Source organism: Neophocaena asiaeorientalis, unplaced genomic scaffold (genome assembly GCF_003031525.2).
Source record: "Neophocaena asiaeorientalis asiaeorientalis breed wild unplaced genomic scaffold, Neophocaena_asiaeorientalis_V1.1 scaffold156, whole genome shotgun sequence".
Taxonomy (NCBI): Eukaryota; Metazoa; Chordata; class Mammalia; order Artiodactyla; family Phocoenidae; genus Neophocaena; species Neophocaena asiaeorientalis.
The window spans coordinates 249,781-272,436 of record NW_020173773.1 but is presented as its reverse complement, the minus strand read 5'-3'; the positions used below and the strand labels follow the sequence as shown (position 1 = coordinate 272,436).

The following is a 22,656-nucleotide window of genomic DNA, read 5'->3' as shown; positions in this document are numbered from 1 at the left end:
TGTATGTATATATACAGACACCTTTAATCTATATCGCAGGCCCTGAATTGACTATTTTTCAGAACCATATATCCAATTACCTATAAGGCCACTTCTACTTGTAGAGTTACCATCACTTGAAATTCACTATGTGCAAACTGAACTCATTATCTCCCTCTATTTTTTAAAAAATCTATTCATTTTATATCAGTGGTATCTCTCAGGATATAATGGAAGATGTGACCAGTAACCTATTTTTCTTTCACTGTCTAAGTTTACTCCCTCTCTCAACCTCCCACTTACTCACTAAATATGTATTGAGGATATACTGATGACCAAGTTTCTTTCAGTGAAAGTGTCTCTGTCACTCCTTTCTATTTCCACTGCCATTCTCCTAATGCAGGCACTCATTAACTCATCTCTAGACTACTACAATAGCCTCCTAACTACTTTAATTGGCTTCAGGCTCCTTCTGTCTACCATTTCTAAGGTAACTTCCTTCCCCTAAAAACATTTTAATCTTGCTATTCCATTGCAAAAGCAAGCTAGTCGTGCATTCTAGCTACCCACCTTTGCTTTCAAGATCTTCCATAATGTGACCACCCCCTACTTCTCTATCCCCACAACTATTCACACCACACCCTCCAATCTTAACATTTAAGGTGTGTATGATCTTCATACACACCTAACTCGTTCCTTTATTCATACTGTTTGTTCCAATTTGGAATGCTGTCTCCTCTACTAAGCTAATATTAAGGACCGTCCAAACTCTAACTATGATAAACCACTCGGAGTTTTTATATTATCTGAATTTCTTATGCCCATATAATTTGGAAGATACACCTGAACACTCTAATGGTCTCAACTGTCTCAAAAATGTTGACTCTCTCTCCCCCTAGATTTTATACCCTGGAAACCAAAACTATGTAATATGACCCACAATAGCTACCATAATCAAAACTTACTGAGCAAAATTATTTTTGTCATATTTTCTGAACTAAGGTGTGGAACCTATTTGTTTTAATTTTAGTCTAATTTATTTGGGAGAGATGGTGAGGTAGCAAAAGTCCATAAAAAGCACCAAATAATATTAAATTTATTATTGTAAGAATACAGATGACTGAATTACTGAGTTCTCTGTTTTGTAAAGGACTTTAAAAAAATAAACATTTTACTGTGGGTTTTTAATAACGCTTACTCAGATTGGTAAATACAATTAAATAATACTGATTTCTTTTGAAATAACAACACAATTCCCACCCCATACTACATTTGCTAGAAACAGAGGTATACCAAAGCCAGCCAAGCAATCAGAATCCACAAGGAAAAGAAACATTATATGAGATGTCAAGAGGAGTATTTTTTCCTTTTTTTTTTTCTTTTTTAACTGAAACTTCACAAGAATGCTGACTTATATAACCATCTACCAAATTTATAAAGTTTCCCTGTGGAATAACTATCCCACTCTTCAATAATGCTAAACACACACACACACACACAATGTGCACACACACACACTCACACACACACAAACAGAGGTGGCAAAGCCACGATGGACTGATTATTCATCAATTTCAAACTATTCCCTGGACAATGCCACTTTGTTCAAACTACTGTTACTCTCAGTGATCTTCATTGTTACTTGGAATGCCAGTATCCATAATTAATACTTAATACTAGAGTGCTTAAGTACACAGAACGCTGAACAAACACATAAAAGAGAAGGTTCCCAGATGGAAGAGTTTATACTAAAAGTGAGATAAAAGGTAACCTTACTTTAAAGGCTAATTAATGTATGGAATTTGGGAAGGCTTACAGATGGCACACCATTTAATAAATTTCAAACAAGGATTAGGGATTTCTGTAAACAATAAAAGCACCTGCATTTTATACAGCATAAAGTTTCAAAGGCTGTCAGTGTACATGCCTCATACTAAAAAAATGAAAACCACCTGTGGCCAAATATTCATTTCTTCCCACAGGAAAAGATACAATAGCTCTGAAAATGTGGTAAATACTCAATATTACCAATAAATACAAAGGATAAATACAGTAAAAATATATAAAATCCACAGGAATCACCAGAGTTCCAACTTTACATTTCAGCAAGCTATATCTTCAGCTATCTAAATAAATAATATTTAAATTATTCTGTATATTCTAGGCAAAAAAAACATAATTTTCATATTAAACACACACATACTGTTTGGCTTTTTGATGGGGAATGACATTTTATAAGAAGAAAAGGATTACACTGTAATAACTGTTCTGTAAACTGATTTTTTAACATACAGTGTATCATGATCATCTCTGAAATGCCATGAGAATAGCAGCATAGTATTTCAATTATCTTGATGTTCCATAATACATTTAATTAATCTCCTCTTGTTGAAATTTTTACAGTTTTCAAGATTCTTTAAAATAAGCCTTATCATTTGATACTGTTAGAGAGTAGAAGAGCCAAGGCTAGAACTTAGGACAGTTGATTCCAAGCCCAGTGCTTCTGATACAACAGCTCCACACTGCTTTTAAACACCAAACAGGAAGTCTTGCATCACAGTATGGAACTCTAAACTCAGTGAGCTGTATGATTACTTTAATTATGCGCCTGTTTGAAATTGAAGGCTTACGGAACTGCTTGAATAGAAAGCTTATTCTCCTTTATTAGCAGTCTGCAAACATAAAATCAGTACTCTGGCCCATTAATCAATTGACGCATCTCCCTTATGGGCATATGAGAAGATTCAACATGACTAAAATGAGTGAACAGCTAGCCAGTCACTGCTTCTGGTCATCCTGCCTTCAGACAACTCTTCCACCAAGCATTGTGCCTTGGAAAAAGGAAAAAGAAAAAACTCCACGGCAGCAAAATATTCTCCCTTTAGTGACACTGCACTATAAAATATGGTGTTTCACTATCAAACAAACATTTATTTGACTGTAATAAAGAATCTCATAAAAGGAGAACTTTCACAAATGGACAAGTACTTTTTGAAGGCTGGATCAACTTAAGAGTCAAAACTCTAAGTCTCTTTCCATTATGTTTTTAAATTTTAAGTTACTGACTAATAAACACTATATTATGTTCTTCTTACAAATAAAATAAGGCTATTTAGACCCCTGATTCTGTGATGTTGCTAAGAAATGAGCTTCAAAGTCCTGAATGGCTATAAATTAAAGATATTAAAATAAAATATTTACTGCTAAGAAATACATTCTAACATCACACACAAGCTCAAGAGAGATCAAGTACTGATAACATACAGCTGAATCAATCACTGGCTTACTGCACATCTGTCAGTTCTAATTCTCATTTTGCTGAATCTTTCCCTCTCAACTGACGTATGAAGCAGAAACTGTCACTGATTAACCTCTTCATCATGTCAAACAAAATTTTTTTCAATTAAATAAAAACAAAAGGGGCTTCCCTGGTTCCAAAAAAAAAAAAAAAAAAAAAAAAAAAAACTTTATTTGAAATTGATTTAAAAGGCGAAGGAGTAAATTTTCTTAAATACTTCTTTTAATTTACATAATTATTATATTATTGTATATCATAGTAAATATACTTATTATAAATACATCCTAAAAAAGATGTACAGCAAAAATCAATGGCAAATTTAATTTATGGCAACCTTATTTTAAATATTCAAATAAATTAAATATTTTAATTTGATTTCTCTTAAGAATCTTAAGTACACTCCTTTTGTTCTCATAAAATTATTTTAAACAGAAAACCAAAATTTTTACTTATACTACATCTACTCTTCTCAAATCTCATGACAGAAAGCCAAAATTTTATTTTACTCTCTATTAAGTTGTATGTGTGTGTGTGTGTGGTGTAACTAGTTCCTACTCATTAAAAGTTAAATAAAGACTCTTCATTACTGGTAACAGGAGCCATTAAATTGGCAGAGTCAAGTAGATAATTTTCACCCAGATTTCCAGAGTGAGAAAGGATAACAGACAAAATCCCTACTAGATTGTAGGTCCAAGTTGCCCTATCCAATCCCATCTTCTGAGTGAAAAGAAAGAACTGGTAAAGAGGCAAAGACAAGAGTATCCACCAGATGCCCTCAGGAAAGCCACACTATGGGCAGAGCCTCCTGAAGAATGCAGGAATCTTAGTCCTGTGCACAGGATCTTCAAAGATCCTCAGAGCAGTTTCCTGTGCCTTCAGTTAATACTCGTCTGCTTCATATGTCCCTAGAAGTACTTGGTGTAGCTATATAAGAGTAATAGTAATTTAGTCATTAAATGACAACACTGGGTGCTTCCCTGGGGGTCCAGTGGTTGAGAATCCGCCTGCCAATGCAAGCCCTGGTCCGGGAAGATCCCACATGCCTCGGAGCAACTAAGCCCGTGTGCCACAACTACTGAGCCTGCGCTCTAGAGCCTGCGAGCCACAACTACTGAGCCCACGAGCCACTACTACTGAGCCCACGAGCCACTACTACTGAAGCCTGCTTGCCTATAGCCCATGCTCCACAACAAGAGAAGCCACTGCAATGAGACGCCTGTGCACTGCAATGAAGAGTAGCCCCCACTCACCACAACTAGAGAAAGCCCATGCACAGCAACGAAGACCCAACACAGCCAAAAATAAATAAAACAAAATAAATAAATTTTTTTAAAAAATGACAACACTGGAAGTCGGGAGTTTTTTTTTATGATTTTTTTTTTGATGAGGACCTTTTTTTTTTTTAAACATCTTTATTGGAGTATAATTGCTTTACAATGTTGTGTTACTTTCTGCTGTATAACAAATTGAATCAGCTATATATATACATATATCCCCATATCCCCTCCCTCTTGCACCTCCCTCCCATCCTCCCTATCCCACCCCTCTAGGTAGTCACAAAGCACTGAGCTGATCTCCCTGTGCTATGCGGCTGCTTCCCACTAGCTATCTATTTTACATTTGGTAGTGTATATATGTCAATGCTCCTCTCTCACTTCGGATGTGGACCTTTTTAAAAAAAAATTTATTTATTTATTTGGCTGCACCAGGTCTTAGTTGTGGCATACGGGATCTTTACTTGCGGCATGTGGAATCTAGTTTCCTAACCAGGGATTGAACCTGGGCCCCCTGCGTTGGGAGCACAGATTCTTAACTGCTGGACCACCAGGGAAATCCCAGAAGTCAGAAGTTCTTAATTCTTGTCCCAGCACTGCAATAAATTAATTGGAAGATCTTAGAAAAATCATTTCTTCTCCCAGAGTCTATTTAAACATTAATAAAAAGAGGGAGTTAGTAAGAGCTTATCTCTTGTTTCATTAGACTGTGTATGTCAAGAGAAATGTAAAATACGTTTCTTACTGTGGATTGTGGACAAAAAGTTTAAAGCCACCGCTTTAATCCTCTAAAGGTCTCATCCAATCCAAAAACAAAATGGTTCTACCACTGATGTTAAACATGTGTGCTTAAGTACCATGTAGCACAATAATGACTACTGTATCATAAAATATGGATGATATTAACTTTGCTGTTTTATTTGATACCAGATTGTTCAAATAAGGTCAATCTTTATGCTTTGTCTCTCAAGAGGTAAAACCATCTGCTTGAATGTTTTTTTTTAATTAAGAGAATACATTTGCAGAGGGAGAGAAGAGGGAGCAGCAAGTTTCAAGACGTAGGTAATTTGAAGTTTGCACTGCATCAGGGCTGCCTTGAAAGTAAAGCCCCATTAATGCAGCACAGAGTAATGACAACAGGACTGGACTCAGAGAAGGCCTAGGCTTGAATCCTAACTCCATTATCGCAGGTCATATGATTGAGGTGAGGATCAAATGAGTAATGGACATGAAGGTTCTCTGCAAACTGTAATGTACCATACACATAAGTGTCAGTAAAAAGAAACATCCTGCAGCTATGAATAAACTGGGTGAGGAGGCAAAAATTCTTAATTCCAACGACAATGTGCCTCACAGCTGCTCCGATAAACTGCACAACTAAAGTAATATTGAAAATATCTGTCCTCATTCCATCTCCTATTTTTACACATTTCAAATTTTAAATATCAGACTAAAACAAAAACAAAAACAGACAAAATATGGAAATCTCACTTAATTCCTACAAGAGCAGAAAAACAGAGCCTAAGAATAAAAATCTAATCTCCTCCCAAGATCGCTCAGACTGCTCCTTATTCTGTATTTATCAGGACTTTCATTCACCTCAAAAGGCCAACAGGAGGTTTTATGCACTTAGAAAGTGTCTGGCACATACCACTTTATCAATATTAGCCATCGAAGTAATATGGCCTTGGCTGAAATATTTAACCAATTGATTCATTCAATGGTAAAATGGGAATAAAGCCTACTTTACAAGGATTCTGTGAGAATCAAATAGAACTATGCAAAAATAAATGTGAAGTACTTATCAAAACTATATTAGAGGGGCTTCCCTGGTGCTGCAGTGGTTAAGAATCCGCCTGCCAATGCAGGGGTCACAGGTTCGAGCCCTGGTCCGGGAAAATCCCACATGCCGCAGAACAACTAAGCCTGTGCGCCACAACTACTGAGCCTGTGCTCTAGAGCCCTTGCTCCACAAGAGAAGCCATGGCAATGAGAAGCCCACGCACCACAACAAAGAGTAGCCCCCATTCGCCGCAACTAGAGAAAGCCCGCACACAGCAACAAAGACCCCATGCAGTCAAATTAACTTATTAATTTAAAAAAAAAAACTATATTAGAAAAGAGATGAATTTCTCAAAGGTGTCAAAAAGACAAAGGCTGGGGCTTCCCTGGTGGCGCAGTGGTTGAGAGTCCGCCTGCCGATGCAGGGGACATGGGTTCATGCCCCGGTCTGGAAGATCCCACATGCCGCGGAGCGTCTGGACCCGTAAGCCACGGCCGCTAAGCCTGCGCATCCGGAGCCTGTGCTCCGCAACGGGAGAGGCCACAACAGTGAGAGGCCTGCGTAACGCAACAACAACAAAAAAAAAGACAAAGGCTGTGGAAATGTTCCAGATTAAAAGAAGCTAAAGAGACATGACATCTATATGCAATATCTGACCCTAAACTGGATCCTGTATTGGAGAGAAAAAAACTGAACTGATAAAACTGTAACATTGACATTTGAATAAAGTATTTTACAAACATAAATTTATGGGTCTGTACTGCAGGTATGTAAGAGAATATCCCTATCCTGAGGAAATACACACTGAAATACCTAGGGGTAAAGGACTATGAGGCATGTAAGTTCCTCTAAAATAGTTCAGGAAAAAATCTGAGTATGTATGTATTGATAGATGGATAGACAGACAGGCAGATAGATAACATGAACTAATAAAGCAAATGTAGTAAAATGTTAACAATAGGTGAACCCAGGTAAAGGCACGTGGATGTTCTCTGCACTACTTTTGTTTCTGCAACATTTTAAAATTTGAAATTATTACCATATACAAAGTCTAATACACATGTACACACACACACACACAAACGGCTGCAGTGCACACATAACGCTAAGGAGTTACAGGAAACGAAAAATGAAACTTTCCTTTAGAACTCATAATCAAGGGGCAGGGGGATAAGAGCCACAGAAAATTTTAACCATAACAGGTTTAATCTTTGAGTACCATTTGTTAACCACCTTTAACCAGTCAAAAGTCCTTTTCTGTTAACAATTAATATTCTTTCACATATTTGTAAAGCAGTAACGTTCTGGAGAACATATACCTTCTAAGACTATATAGCTATTGATCCTTTCATTGAAATAATTTGCCATTCTCCCTTGTAAATTATCTATTCACTTATTTTGTCCATTTGATTGCTGGATTTACTTGCATTTTTCTTTTTTGTAAACACTTTATATACTAAAAATTGTTTTTAAAAGACTATGAAGGGCTTCCCTGGTGGCGCAGTGGGTGGGAGTCCGCCTGTCGATGCAGGGGACATGGGTTCGTGCCCCGGTCTACAAACCCAAAAAAAAAAAAAAAAAAAAAAAAGACTATGAAAACTTGTACATGAATGCTCAAAGCAGCATTATTCATAACAGCCAAAAAGTGGAGACCATCCAAATGTCCATCAACTGATGAATGGATAATCCAAATGTGGTATATCGGAACAATGGAATATTATTTGGCCATAAAAAGGAGTAAGATACATGTCACAACATGAACGTCCCTTTAAAAATATTATGGTAACTGAAAGATGTCATACACAACAGCTACATCATGTATAATTCCACTGAGATGAAATGTCCAGAATAGACAACTCCACACAGAGAGCAGATCAGTAAGTAGTTGCCAAGGGCTGTGGAGGTTGGGGGATGAGGAATGACTGCTAATGGGAATGGAGTTTCTTTCTAGGGTGATGAAATATTCCGGAATTAGACAGCAGTGATAGTAGCACAACTCTGGGAATATACTAAGCAACCATTAAATAGTACATTTTAAAAGGGCAAACTCTATGGTGTATGAATGTTAGCTCAATTAAGCTATTAGAAAACCAAACAACCAAGGACTTGCATTCACCTCAAAAGGCCATTAGGAAGCTATGGACTCTCTTTCCAGACAAATGTACAGGCACATAAAGTGTTACAGATAATTATGCAAGGAATGAGTGAGGCCAAAAAAAGGGAACATGTTTATGTAAACACTGAAACCTATCTATGGGCTCCATTAAGAAACCCTGTGACTGTCACTCTCATACGCTTAAAGTGGAAGAACAAACTACAACTGTGTAGAAGAACAGTTTACCCCTAAGGTGAAAAACTACCGACCTTCTGACTCTCCAATTCCAATTACAGGAATTTCCCCTACAGGTATACTTGCACATGAACAAAATGAAATAAGTAACAAGTTATTCAGTGGAGGAATGTTTACAAAGAAAAAACCTGCAAAACTCTTAAATGAGTATGGCACCCTGTGAAGTAAGACTACCATGCATCTATTAAAAAAATAGGAAAACTTTTTATGTACTGATGTGGAAAAAATCTCTAAGATGTATTAAGTGAGAAAAGCAAGGTACAGGACAGTGTTTATATTTATAGTATGTTACCATTTCCATAAAATAGGTAAATAGGGAAAAAGACAAATACTTATATATTAAAGAACTGTCTCAGGAAGAATGCATAAAATACTAGTAACAGTGACTGCTTCCGAGCAGGGGAACAAAATGGCTAGAAAGCATCTAGGGCACGGGAGGACTGTCTCCTTAAGAATGAGTCTCCAGGGACAGGTTACAGGAAGGGAAATCAGAGAAAGGAAAGAAGTATTTAATTATTTATTGATATAAATCAGCACCCCTCTAAAAATAATTATTTATTAACCTTATCAAGATGCTACACTGAAAAATACAGAATAAAGAATGTTAAAGTCGCCACGACATAAATCTAACCTAATGCAACACATCAGGGAAAAAAAGAAGAAACCTTCTGTTCACTTCCCATTCCAAAGATACTGTAAACACAAATGAGATTACTTGCCAACGTCTTTATTCAAGATAAATTTTTAGAAGCCCCAAATCTCCATCTAAAAAGGAACTGCAAATATTTTAACAAAGCATGTTTTTCTTTTATTTGCAGAGTCCCTGGTAGCAGCAAAGCCAAAAAGTAGTCAACACAGAAGTGATTTTTTTTTACTAGAATGTGGATAGCTTTTCGGATCTCCAAATCTTCCCGTTGAATTTGTTCTGATTCCTCTACTTTATAGCCTGAAGAAATATCATGATCTCGATGTTTCTGTTAAAGACTTTAGTTACTAAAAAGTATCTACTCATTATTCACCTTCTTAGATCTGAGGTACCCACACAATTTAAGGATATTTAGCTCACACCTTGACCCAACAGAGTATCTCTTCTTGGGTGTTACAGATAAAATAAGCGGCTTAAGTGTCAGTAAAAGTTACACTTTTTTTTTTTTTCTGAAATAGAACATAGGCACTCTCCATTTTTCTAAGAGTTTCTCTGCACTGCTTTGCATTGTAAACAGATTATTTTAGACTCATATTTTTCTTGGAAGATACTCCTTTAGGTGCTCCCCTGTGAGTCATGCTACTACATGTCCTCCTGGGTACAACAAGAATACAAGGCCCTGACCACTCTTTACCTAGGCCATTTCTCAGGGTTGAAACCTTGAGAGATAAGGTAACATCTTCCTCGGGACAATTAAGAGGCTTGCTTACTCCTTGCTGTAAAGGTAGTCAATTCCCTTGGGCTTCCCTGGTGGCGCAGTGGTTGAGAATCTGCCTGCTAATGCAGGGGACGCGGGTTCGAGCCCTGGTCTGGGAGGATCCCACATGCCGTGGAGCGACTAGGCCCGTGAGCCACAACTACTGAGCCTGCACGTCTGGAGCCTGTGCTCCGCAACAAGAGAGGCCGTGACAGTGAGAGGCCCGCACACCGCGATGAAGAGTGACCCCCGCTTGCCACAACTAGAGAAAGGCCTCGCACAGAAACGAAGACCCAACACAGTCAAAAATAAAAATAAATTAATTAAAAGAAGGCTCAACATTTAAAAAAAAAAAAGGTAGTCAATTCCCAAGTTCAGCATTCCTCCACTGCTGTAAAGGAATACTGTGTACACAGCACCCATCTGGGCCAGTATCACATCACCTCAGTGGTGACAATACTAACAATACCTGAAATCTTGAACTTAACTGTGTAACACTGTCTCCATAGGAAACAAATACAAAGTTTTAATTTGGTATGTATGCTAGGGGAATCCCCTTCACACCATTCAAATATTTGAAGGACAGTGGAAAGGGATCCCCCCAGCAACTACCTTCTCATGATGGTTCTAGTGACCCAGGGCAGGGACTTCCAAAGGATAGGGACTGGGATGGAAGAGGTCAGGTCACTAAGTAAAGAATTAGACAGAGGGTCCAAAGTAATAAAGGGTCTGGAAGATGCTCAACAGAGTGAATGGGCTGAGAGGAAGACCTGGGCCTCCTGTCAGTATAGCCTGTACCCCTTCATCAGCCTCCTATCTGATGTTATTTCTAGTTCTGACCTAGTTCCTGATCATTTTCTTTCCATTGTTCCCACCAACTGATTTCTATTAAGGGTTTTTGCTCCACGTTGACCCACTATGGAACATGTAGAATAGAATTTCACCACTTTTTTTTTCCTGCTCTGTTGTCCCAATTACCAGAACAATGTAGCTCCACAGCCTTAAAACCAGGGCCGTAATGTCTCATGAACTTTATGGAATTATAACGGGTAGGCGGAAGTACTAAATGCAGATTTAAACAGACTGCTGTTTCCAAGCCCTTGGTTTGATGTTTGGTCACATTCAATAGCACTTTAAAGAAAGATAAGCATGCTTTCCCATGAAGGCATCTTTGTAGTTCCAAGATTACCATTTACTAAGAAACTGCTTAAGAGAATGTCTACACTGAAATAAGAGACCATGTTCATTTTTTCCATCAGGATCACAGCCAAAAACCAACCATATTTCTTGAAAACTTAGATGAGGTTTCCAAGAGTTAAACAGAACAGATTTACCAGCAAAAGGCAGAAAGAGTGAGATTATAATTTGAACCAGGCAAACTGTTTCATAACAGAAAATGTGGCACTTAATGTAGTTTGCAGAATATGGTATGCTAAAAACGCTACTTTATGGCAGTAGCAGGCCTCTAGAGAGTGAAACTAGCCAAACAAAAGAACAAAAAAGGTAGAAAAAAAGAAGCCATGTCAGCAATACAAAGCCACAAAAGACTGATGCACTTTTTTTTTTTTTTTGGTGCTGAATTACAACTTTTTCACCAGACCTTTGGTTTAAAAACAAAAAAAAACACTTGAAAACTTTTTCATTTTGGCCATTTTAAACCAGAAATTTATACTAACTCAAATTTATCCTAATTTAACAGGACTTGAGTCTAACAAACACATGCACTATTGAGGTCACAGAAGACTATATACATGAGCAGATCAAAGTTTTCTGCAGCTCCTTCTGGAACAGATTTACTCTGGGTTCCTGAATGGCTTGGCCAGCAGATAGGACAGACTGATGTTTCTTTACTTGAAATAAACATTAAGTCAAAACCTCTACCAGAAAACTCATACTGAAAAGGCTTGGCTCACTTCCTGATGTGCTAGCCAAGGAAAAATAGGCAAAAAACACTCCGTGCAGGTTGACCAGAAACTTTATTCTAATCGTCTTTTGGTCTCTTGCACCAGACACACAGTACTTGAATCTTTCTTGTGTACTACTGTCAACTCTAAATTTTGAAAAGTAGTAAGAATGCTAGTCAATAAATAATGCTTAAAAAAAAAGCTAATACTTGTTGGTTCTATACTTTCTCATCTCACACGGCCCCCAGTTCTTCAATGTTGACTGAATTATTCACCAAAGTTACATCAGTAAATTATTCACCAAATTTACAGAGCACTCTTAAGAGTGCAAAAGCGGAACAGACATAGTCTTTCTCACCAAAGAACTTCTAAAGGATGTCTGGCTAAAAGACCAACAAATAATTAATAGAAATGTTTAGAGATTACAGAATGGGTCAGTGACATACAATGATTGCCAACATTAAGATGCTCACTATTCAGATATTAAGCCTAGAAAAAAAAAGACCTCTTCTGGTTTTTAAATACAATTACTATATCAAAGAATTTTAGAATTAGAAGAAACTTTTCTATAACTTACCTGAACCTGTTCTAGATGAGTCCTCTGAAATAACCCAGAACAATTATCCTATTTTCCACATGACAACCTTCATTTCCTAGAAGATAGCCCTATTTTCAGTCTTCTCTCCTTCACCTTACTGAATCATACCAACCCTTAAACCCTTCCTCTCCCCATGACATGGTTTCTAGACCTCCTCCCCATCCTAGCTATGTTCCTCTGGACTGTCCAGTGATTGAATGTCATAATTCTATGAATGTAGACTAAAAATATATTAATATTTTTAACAACTGTGATATACTGTTTATATTTTTAAAATATCTAATTAGTCATTACGTTTTTCATGTCTAAAGTATTTCATAATACATATTTTAAATGTCTAAACAAATTACATAAAGACAACTTTAGGGCTTCCCTGGTGGCGCAGTGGTTGGGAGTCTGCCTGCCAATGCAGGGGACGTGGGTTCGCGCCCTGGTCTGGGAGGATCCCACATGCTGCGGAGCAACTGGGCCCGTGAGCCACAATTATTGAGCCTGCGCGTCTGGAGCCCGTGCTCCGCAATAAGAGAGGCTGCGATAGTGAGAGGCCCACGCACTGCGATGAAGAGTGGCCCCCGCTTGCCACAACTAGAGAAAGCCCTCGCACAGAAACGAAGACCCAACACAGCCATAAATAAATTAATTTTTAAAAAAAAGACAACTTTGAATATTTTCTATTGCAAGTTCTATTTGGGAATATTATAGAAGAAACATTCAAATTCTCAATTTAAAGAGTATTAAAAGAAAATTTTAAGGGATCATTTTAAAAATCCTTCAGGACAGAAATTATTTCAAGCATCTTATTTGACCACAAAGGTATGAAACTAGAAATCAACCACAGAAAGAAAAATGGGAAAAGAACAAACACATGGAGACTAAACAACATGCTACTAAAAAAACAATGGGTCAACAATGAATCAAAGAAGAAATCAGAAAATACCTCAAGACAAATGAAAATGAAAACATAGCTTTCCAAAATCTGTGGGATGTAGCAAATACAGTTCTAAAAGGGAAGTTCATAGTGATACAGGCCTTCCTCAAGAAACAATAAAAATCTCAAAACAACCTAACCTGCCACCTAAAGGATTTGGAAAAAAAGAACAAACAAAACCCAAAGCCAGCAGAAGGAAGGAAGTAATAAAGATCAGAGAGGAAATAAATAAAATAGAGATCAAAAAATAACAGAAAACATCAATAAAAACAAGAGCTGGTTTTCTGAAAAGATTAAATGGACAAACCTCTAGCCAGGCTCACCTAGAAGAAAAGAGAGAGGACCCAAATAAACAAAATAAGAAATGAAAGGGCTTCCCTGGTGGTGCAGTAGTTAAGAATCCACCGGCCAATGCAATGGACACGGGTTCGAGCCCTGGTCCAGGAAGATCCCACATGCCGCAGAGTAGCTAAGCCCATGCACCACAACTACTGAACCTGCGCTCTAGAGCCCGCGTGCCTCAACTACTGAAGCCCACGTGCCTAGAGCCCGTGCTCCACAACAAGAGAAGCCACTGCAATGAGAAGCCTGCACGACCGCAACGAAGAGTAGACCCCGCTCACCGCAACTAGAGAAAGCCCACACGCAGCAACTAAAACCCAACTCAGGGCTTCCCTGGTGGCGCAGTGGTTGAGAGTCCGTCTGCCGACACAGGGGACATGGGTTCGTGCCCCGGTCCGGGAAGATCCCACATGCCGCGGAGCGGCTGGGCCCGTGAGCCATGGCCGCTGAGCCTGCGCATCCGGAGCCTGTGCTCCACAATAGGCTGCAACAGTGAGAGGCCCATGTACCGCAAAAAAAAAAAAAAAAAAAAAAAAAAAAAAAACCAACTCAGCCAAAAATAAATAAATACAATAAATGAATTTTTTTAAAAAAAATCCTCTTTCATCATTCTTAACTTCCTCAGTCTCCTGTGGAAAACATACTCTTTTTTTTATTGGTTGTACAACTTTTTAATTGAAAATATCATGAAGTATTTTTAGATCTTTGTTATTGTTTTTCATATACTTATTGTAGAAAATTTACCAAACACCAAAAGGAAAGAAAGATTACATACCCAACTTAAATAATTACCAACATTTTGCCAATCATGTTTCCTCTATCCTGCGCTCATCATCTCCCCATAGAGTATTTTAAAGCAAATCCCAGCTTCATATCACTTCACCTTCAACTGAAACACACACTATGCATTAGTGCCTATTATGCCATAAGCACTGCGCTTACCTTTTTTAGTCCTCAAAATAAACTAACATAATAGTCAAGCTTAATCCTGTACTATCCATGTCTGTTCTCATGTGACACTAATGTTCCTCCTTCATGTTTTGGCACACACTGTTTTCAATACCTATGTAAACTGTGGGAATTACTATAGAACTTCGATGTTCTACTTCCAGTAGATAACATTCTTTTGTTATGGGTCCTTACAATATTTCTGATGGAGATTACTTGGTTGTGTTTATGCAACAGTAGAGCAGTTTCACAACTAAATGGGCTAATGACGTGCTAGTTAATAATTCTGGTAGACAGATGAGTCAGTAGTATGATGAACAACCTTACATAACTCACAGGATTTTAAAAGTACTTTGCAATACCTAAAGAAAAGGTGGAGTAGCAATATTAACAACCACAATTTTAGAGAACCCACTTTTAGACTGATTATTTAACTTTCATTGAACTTTAGGACCATAACATTCAACTACTATTTAATACATAACATGAGGTATTTTGTATCACTTTTAAAGAAAGCAAGAGTTAGCTGGCAAGTACTATAACCAGTTCTAGATTGTGACAGATCTTAGGAAACTTTCTGTGATTCATAAATTACAAGAAGTCCCTACAACAGAAATTTTGAAGTTCTGCAAAGATGGGGAAAAACTAAATAATCATTAAGAAACAGAATTCCTAAGAATAGCAAGTTGTCGTTAAGCAGTGGTGAAAACCCTTCAATAAGTCAAGAGAGAAGATAAATATAAACCCTGACTAAAAAGCAGTCTACAGACTCTTATCTGGGGAGTTGCCAAAAACATTTCAATCAGGAAACATGAAAGAATCCTGTAAAATACTAGTGTATGATTGAGTTGGGGGTGACAGTCTGGAGGAACGTGATGAAAAGGTTCAAAAGAAGGAATTAAAGAAGAGGGAGGTATGCATACTTCTCTTTTCGTCAAACCACTTCAGACTTTTTTTAAACCTTTTCACTTAGATTCTAACATAAGAAGCCTTACCCTAATTTTCCACCAAAGACTGGATCTGCAATTTCAGCACATTTGACACAATATAACAAACTTTAAAAAACATAGAAGTGTTTCGTTCTTTTTTCTGTTTTCATTGTTTAAATCAGGCATTAAAAAAGCACTAAGCTTCAAAACTTACATCTGAACCCACACTTCTCATGGTACTTTGTAGGACAGGTTTAGTCACAGAAAGTTTTCCATTCACCGGGCTATTTGCCACTGGGGCTGGTACCACGTTCACCACGTGATTAGGTAGCTGTGTGGTTGCCCCAGCGACAGCAAGGACTGGTTGAGGAGGGGACAGAACTCCAGGTGCCTGGAGTTGTACCATGGTAGGCTGAGAGAGCACCACCGTCTGACCTGCAGTAGAGAAAAAAGAAAAGGAATCAGAGGGTGCATAACTACTGTGGCAGGAGAAGCTATTCAACATTTAGGTCTCTTCTGCAGATATAACAGGTAAGACCAAACGGAGGGATGTGAAACCACCAATTAAAACACATCAATAGCAGCACACATTCATACTGACTTTTGTTGTGTTTTTAATGAAACCGACTAAATTCATTCTCTTTGAAGTTATCATTAACGTATTTCCACACTTTTTTTCAGCTAACACACATCAAATTTGCTAAGTTATACATAGGTTTCTCTAAGTATTAACCTCTGAAATTTATTAGTGCTAAAAGTATTTATCATATTACAAATATCAAACCTTCTATTCTGAACATAGAATCATATATTTTAAATTAATGGGATTTAGAAATACACATAACACCAAAAATATATGACAGAGATTCAGTAACTCAATACCTGGAAGAACCCGAGGCTACAAATATCAAAAATGTTAAAACCACTTAGCTAGCACGGGAAACATAAACCTGTAATTTAAAATAGTCTGCAGATAATATTGACTCCCCTACCCACCAAAATGGTCTACAAATCTTTTCTTAATCTTTACATTTAACCTTATTTTAAAATTACACTAATCTGAGGAAAATTAGTATCATTAACCTAAAGAAGGCTCATACAACTCATAACACTGGTCTGTGAAAATTTTTACTTGCCTGCTGAGTATTTGCTTTCAGATCTGGCCAATTTTATAAGGTGTTGAAAGCCTCGCCTAACATCCATAGCTGCTTGAGCCCATTTAGCAAGATAAAGGTACTAAAGTAACTGGCAACTAAAATTTCATATAGTATATTTATACTCTTCTTTAAGGGAAAAAAAACATACTATACTTTCAGACAGTGTAACATGATCCATGTAAAACTCAGCTCAGTATTTCAAAGGATCAAGGAAAACTAAAAATCAAAATGACGCTTCAGAACACCTGTTTGTTAACATCTGTCTTAGCTTAAAAAAAAAAATCACTTGTATAAAATCAAAGTCTTTATGTTTCAGAAGGCCTCAGAAAGCATACAAAAACTAGAATTTAATTCATAGCATTTTATCCCAGTTAAATTAGTAAGAAAGACCTAAAAATAATCTCACAGGTTTGTAATATATACAGTTTACTTGAGCGTAAATGATCACTAAATATTTTTATCTTCTAATTTTCCCCTGGCATAATTTATGAAATGAAAACATAAAATACGGAAATGGCTCATAAGCAGATATATATTTGCTTATGCCAAATATTCAAATAAAAATAATTAACAGGGAATTCCCTGGCAGTCCAGTAGTTAGGACTCTGCGCTTTCAGTGCTGAGGGCCCGGGTTCAATCCCTGGTCAGGGAACTAATATCCCGTAAGCCATGTAGCGCGGCCAAAAAAGAAAATTTATAAGTAAAATAAATAGCATATTTATTTAAATAGTAAATGTTAAGTTTTTTAATTACACTTATTGAGATATTACAGTCAATCTGGTACTATGAAAAGACATACTCATCAGAATGTAAAACTTAAACCAAGGGTTCCCACCCTGAATATAAAGACCCTTCTTTAATAGCAAAAATATCATGGTCACCCAAGATGATCATGGCTGTCCTTTCAGTTTCTGTGGACTGAGAAAATATGTGATGAGAAAAGGCTATTAAGAATTTAGTAATGATTTTAAATGAATTTGGAGTTGAGTAATCAGAAGTATAACTTCTTTGTACATCAGTACAAAGATATATGAAACAAATTATTTATTCAGTCTACAGAAAATATGGATTTGCAGATGCCCTGCAAAAGCCAAAGGTTACTACTACTCCAACCTCACGTATCTCAGGGCCCACTGTCTACAGGTTGAGAACCACTGACTTAAACCAATACTTTGAGAAGAGCATTATCAGAAGTAGTGTTCCATATCTTGAGTTTAAAAATTATGATAAAAAGATCCTAAAAAACTAAAAAATGTTCAATGAATTGTGGAATTATTCCAAAGAACAGAGAAGGTGGTAAACATAAAGAATTAAGTCATTTCAAGGAAAGGATCCTACTTCTAGCTCCAGTTACCGATTTAAAGCATTAGCAGTTAACACATAAAGATAGCTTTGTAATATTTCTTAAAACTAATTGAGAAAAATAATCCAAGTCTGTAGTATCCAGTGTCTGGTTATCACCACCTCGTTGCTGAAAGAACTGCAACACGGAGCGAGGGAGATGGAGCAATATCAAGTCAAGGTCTGCGTACCAAATGTGGCTCCAAGTCCTACCAGGCCACTGATGCCTCCTTTTTTTCTCCAAAATGCACATCAGGCCCTTTCATCCCAGAGTGCCTAACTAACCTCAAATTATTGAGCACCTAAATCAAAGATCCTATAAATATACTAGGCATGTTTGGGTTCAAGACAAAATGTGGAGAAACAACTAAATTTCCATGACAATGTGTTCAAGGTGACTTGCTAAACCTGACATGCTAGATGCCCACCAGCTCACAAAATGCAGCGCAAAGGACTGTTTCGGGTCTTAAATAGTGAACATAATTACTACTGTTCCTAGTGTGGAAGCAGTTAAAAAGGACATACCAAAAGGCTGTTTATCCATTTCAGCATGCTCAAAACCCTCTTTGGCATTACACACAAATCCCCCTTAATGGACCACGGCTGGTTTCAATGCTGGATACTTTTGACTATGTATGACTCACTGATAGTGATAGTCAGTTCCTTCCTTTTCAGTTACCTTCAAAGACTTCAAACTTTATATCAAACAGTTACTGAATGCCTGCTTTGTCTAAAATAGTATGGCTGTGTGACAGTAAATTTCTCTGTGTATTAATTTTCTCATCTATAAAATGGAGATGATAATAATAGTACCTATCCTCACAGAGTTGATGTAAGGATTCAATAAGATAACGCACTTAAGCACTTAGAACAGTGTCTGGCACGTAATAAGAGCTGAAATGTTAGCTAGTATTAATTATTTTTATTATTATTAATTACTATTAACCTCCTTTTATGTATAATAATAGCTTCTATAAGGGTATTGCATGTATTATCAATTCATTAGTTCTCACAGTTACTGTTATTTAACTGTTGATATAAATTTGTTAACTCCCCAATTAGATAGAATTCTTGAGATCAAATACCACATCTCTGCATTCTTTTAGAGGCAATATACTAGAGTGATTAATTACACAGACTGAGCCAGACCACCTGGGCTCAAGTTCTGACTCTACTGCTCACTAGTAGAATGACCTAGAACAAGTTATTTTACCTCTATCCTCCATTTCAATGATTTGTTACCACTATCTACCCAAAAAGTCCAAGACAGGATACCTTCCTCTCTATCCTCCACCCCCCTTTCACATGACCTAATTACCAAGCCCTGTGATTCTACACTTTTTAACATCTCTACTGTCTATCCTGGCTCTTCATTCTCATTGATATTCCAGGCTTTCATCATCTCTCACCTGCACTACTCGTGCAAGTCTTAATGGATGCATAGGACTTAGACGTAGAAGTAGGCAGAAGCTGTTTCAGGCAGATAGAATGGCATGTCAAGAAACGAGGAAAAAAAAGAAAATTTAAGGGACAATGGCCAGATAAGTTGAACTAAAAGATTTATAGAAAGGAGAGTTATTATAAGGTAAAGTTAGAAAACTAAACTGGAGCCAAACCATGAAGGGTTTTACATTCCAAGCCAGAGAATTTGAACTTAATCCTGTAAGAATTACTTCTTTTTTAATGGCAAAATATTTACTTCTGATACTTATATCGATTAACTGTAAAATGCCTTTCCTATATTTCTCTTCTTCCCTCCCCATTTTCAAATAAATAGAAGATATACACTTAAATCTATATGTTATTACAATATACCTCTCCAGACTGTACTATAAAAACAGACAAGTGCCCTATATTAGCATATGCTCCCCCAAAATAAAACTGTCTTCAGATAATGGGAAAGCACTGAAGTTCTGAATAATGTATGATTCAGGTTTCTAAAACTGATAAACTGCTCAGAGAAGTTTCTCTTCTTGCTATAGGTAGGAACTTCTATCATTCAAACATAGCCAATGGTCTGCTAAGAGCAAATTCTTACGAATACCCCTTGCTTTACATACTGGTCATGTTAATATCAAACTTTTACTTTTTATACATGTGTTTTAACAGCTTATGGGAACTATAATGAAGTTCTTCACAAGTTTAGATTCTCAGCCTTTGGGAAAACACAGACCCTTTTGAGATCCTGATGAAAGTTTTGGAGACTATCCCTAGAAAAATCCACAAATAACATACACTAAATCTTGCATTTTATTTCAAGGGGTTTATGAACACTTAACATCCATTCACAGGCCACAAGAATACCCATTCTACAGGACTGCTATTTTTCACAGGAAAAAGGCAGTAGTTTTCACCCTGTCCTAAGAGGGCAGGTATTTCTGGTTTGTTTGGTTGGAGTTTTTTTGGTAGGGATTGGTGGATTTTCACAGATCCATCCAGTCTCTCACCTAGTTCTTTTTATCAATGTCATATTGTCTATGACCATGGAACAGAACAAAGATAACAGAGTACCTGGAAATCAAATTTATGACGTTGCCTCATTAAAACCATGCTCCAAAGAAATGAGCTAACAATCCATAGCTGGAAATACAGCCGTAAGTGTAACACTGGGTATTTATTTACAACCCATTCCCCATTGACCCCAGTCCTACTTGGTGCCAACAAGCTAAATCCAGGGAAAGAACGCTGTGCAAGTTTCCATTTAGTCATGTGTACACATATCAGTATAAGTACAATGATGAATAATCTTCCCAAGAGATCTCTATGTGCAAATGATTCCTATATCTGAATAGTACCAAATCCTCAAACTTGAACTTTCACTATAGACCTCAGCTTCTTGCAGAATCAACTATGGGAGGCCATCTAGTGGACAAAATATAGAAACACACATTCTTAGCTACTTGAAGACAGTTTCAGGTTTCTTCTTAATGCCCCATACAAGATCATGTTACTAAACAGCGCTGCCTCCTCAGAGATTATCTGACTCTACTGCCAAAACACACCTATGAGACCTGAAATGGACCATATTATTTTAAATACTGACTTCTCCTTAAAAACAAAAAAGTTCATGGACACAAAAATCTCAGAATAAAATGGCACCAAAAAAGTTTCCCAGATTTTCTTCTTCGTTACAAGTGGTTATATAAAACCACAAGCCTGAGAGACAGGCGCTTTCATAATTAAAACTGAGAAAAAAGAACTATCAGATGTAAATAATCTTGATAGCTATCTCCCTTGTTAGGATAGGAACCACATCTCTACAACATCCTCAGAACCAAGGACAATTCTTGACACACAGCATGTGCTCAGAAATTATACCCTGAATTAAAACAAGTCACATGACACAAGCCTCAGGGCCCTCCAATTAAACATACACAGCCTCAAATTCCATTCAGGTACCTTTAGTGGGTGCAGGATGTATACTGATAATTGGCTGCTGCTTTGCCAATGGCATAAGTGTTGGCAGTGTTTGAATAATGATAGTTTTTGCTGGAACGCTGGGGTTTGTTTGAGTCTTGGGTGCTGCTGGAAGTAATAAAGGCTTGGGCTGAATTGAAGGTTTTGAACTCATCTGAATTTTTTTCTTTGGAGTCAGTCCATTTTCTGGAGAAAAACCAAACAAACCACAAATCAGTTTAAGGGCAATTAAGCAAATCCTAGAAAGCAGATTCTATTATACACCTTTCCCTAAACATTTTCTTGACCTCTGACTACCCTTACTGAAGTTTAAGCATAGCCACTCTATATCTTAATGGACTGAAGAAAAGTCCTCAATCTGAGGTCTTCTTTTTTGACCAAGCTGCAGCTTTGCCAAAGGGACACGTGAACCAGTAAAGAAGAATAGCTAAAACCCCTGAATAAAGCATCGAGGTGAATAAGGTTAACAAATGTCACAGCCAAATGGCCCTCACGTTCAATATCTTTAACTGAAACTTTGAAATTTCTCCTGAAGATGGTGGGGCCCTAAATCTATTTAGAGTATCATTCACCTATAAAGACAAAAACAACCAGAGAAGATTATTTCTTCCCTTTCCTCTCCACATTAATCATCCACAACAAACAAAACAGGTCCACTAATTTAAAAACAGCAAGACAGCTTAATAAACATACACTTAATCCAACATTTTCTTTTAAGAAATGGAGCCTAAGCTCAGTCTAAAATAGAGATAACAGAAGTTAGGAGATGGAGTAATACCAGTTTTGCTCTTAGGACTAATGATGGGCTTGTCTTCCTTCACTGGCTCTGCTGAGGAGGGACTATTAAAGCTTTCACCATATAAGGAAAAGGGAGACATCTGGGAAGTAGAAGACAAATCCAACTCCTCCTGTAGCAAAATAAAACACAAACAAATTCATGCAGAAGAATACTATCCTTGAGCAGAAAATTGCTTAGAAAGAGAGGCAAGATCTATATATAAACAG

At 37.2% G+C, this 22,656-nt stretch overlaps 1 protein-coding gene across 1 annotated transcript in view; it reads right to left on the bottom strand.

Moving 5' to 3' along the window:
• ATF6 (activating transcription factor 6) overlaps nucleotides 1–22,656 on the bottom strand; it is a 214,950-nt gene that overhangs the window by 170,721 nt on the left and 21,573 nt on the right. Inside the window, exons 5-7 of the mRNA XM_024751633.1 lie at nucleotides 22,430–22,559; nucleotides 21,634–21,837; nucleotides 15,951–16,171 (exon numbers count right to left, since the gene is read on the bottom strand). Coding sequence (XP_024607401.1) covers nucleotides 15,951–16,171; nucleotides 21,634–21,837; nucleotides 22,430–22,559 — 555 coding nt within the window. The remainder of the gene's footprint in view (nucleotides 1–15,950; nucleotides 16,172–21,633; nucleotides 21,838–22,429; nucleotides 22,560–22,656) is intronic.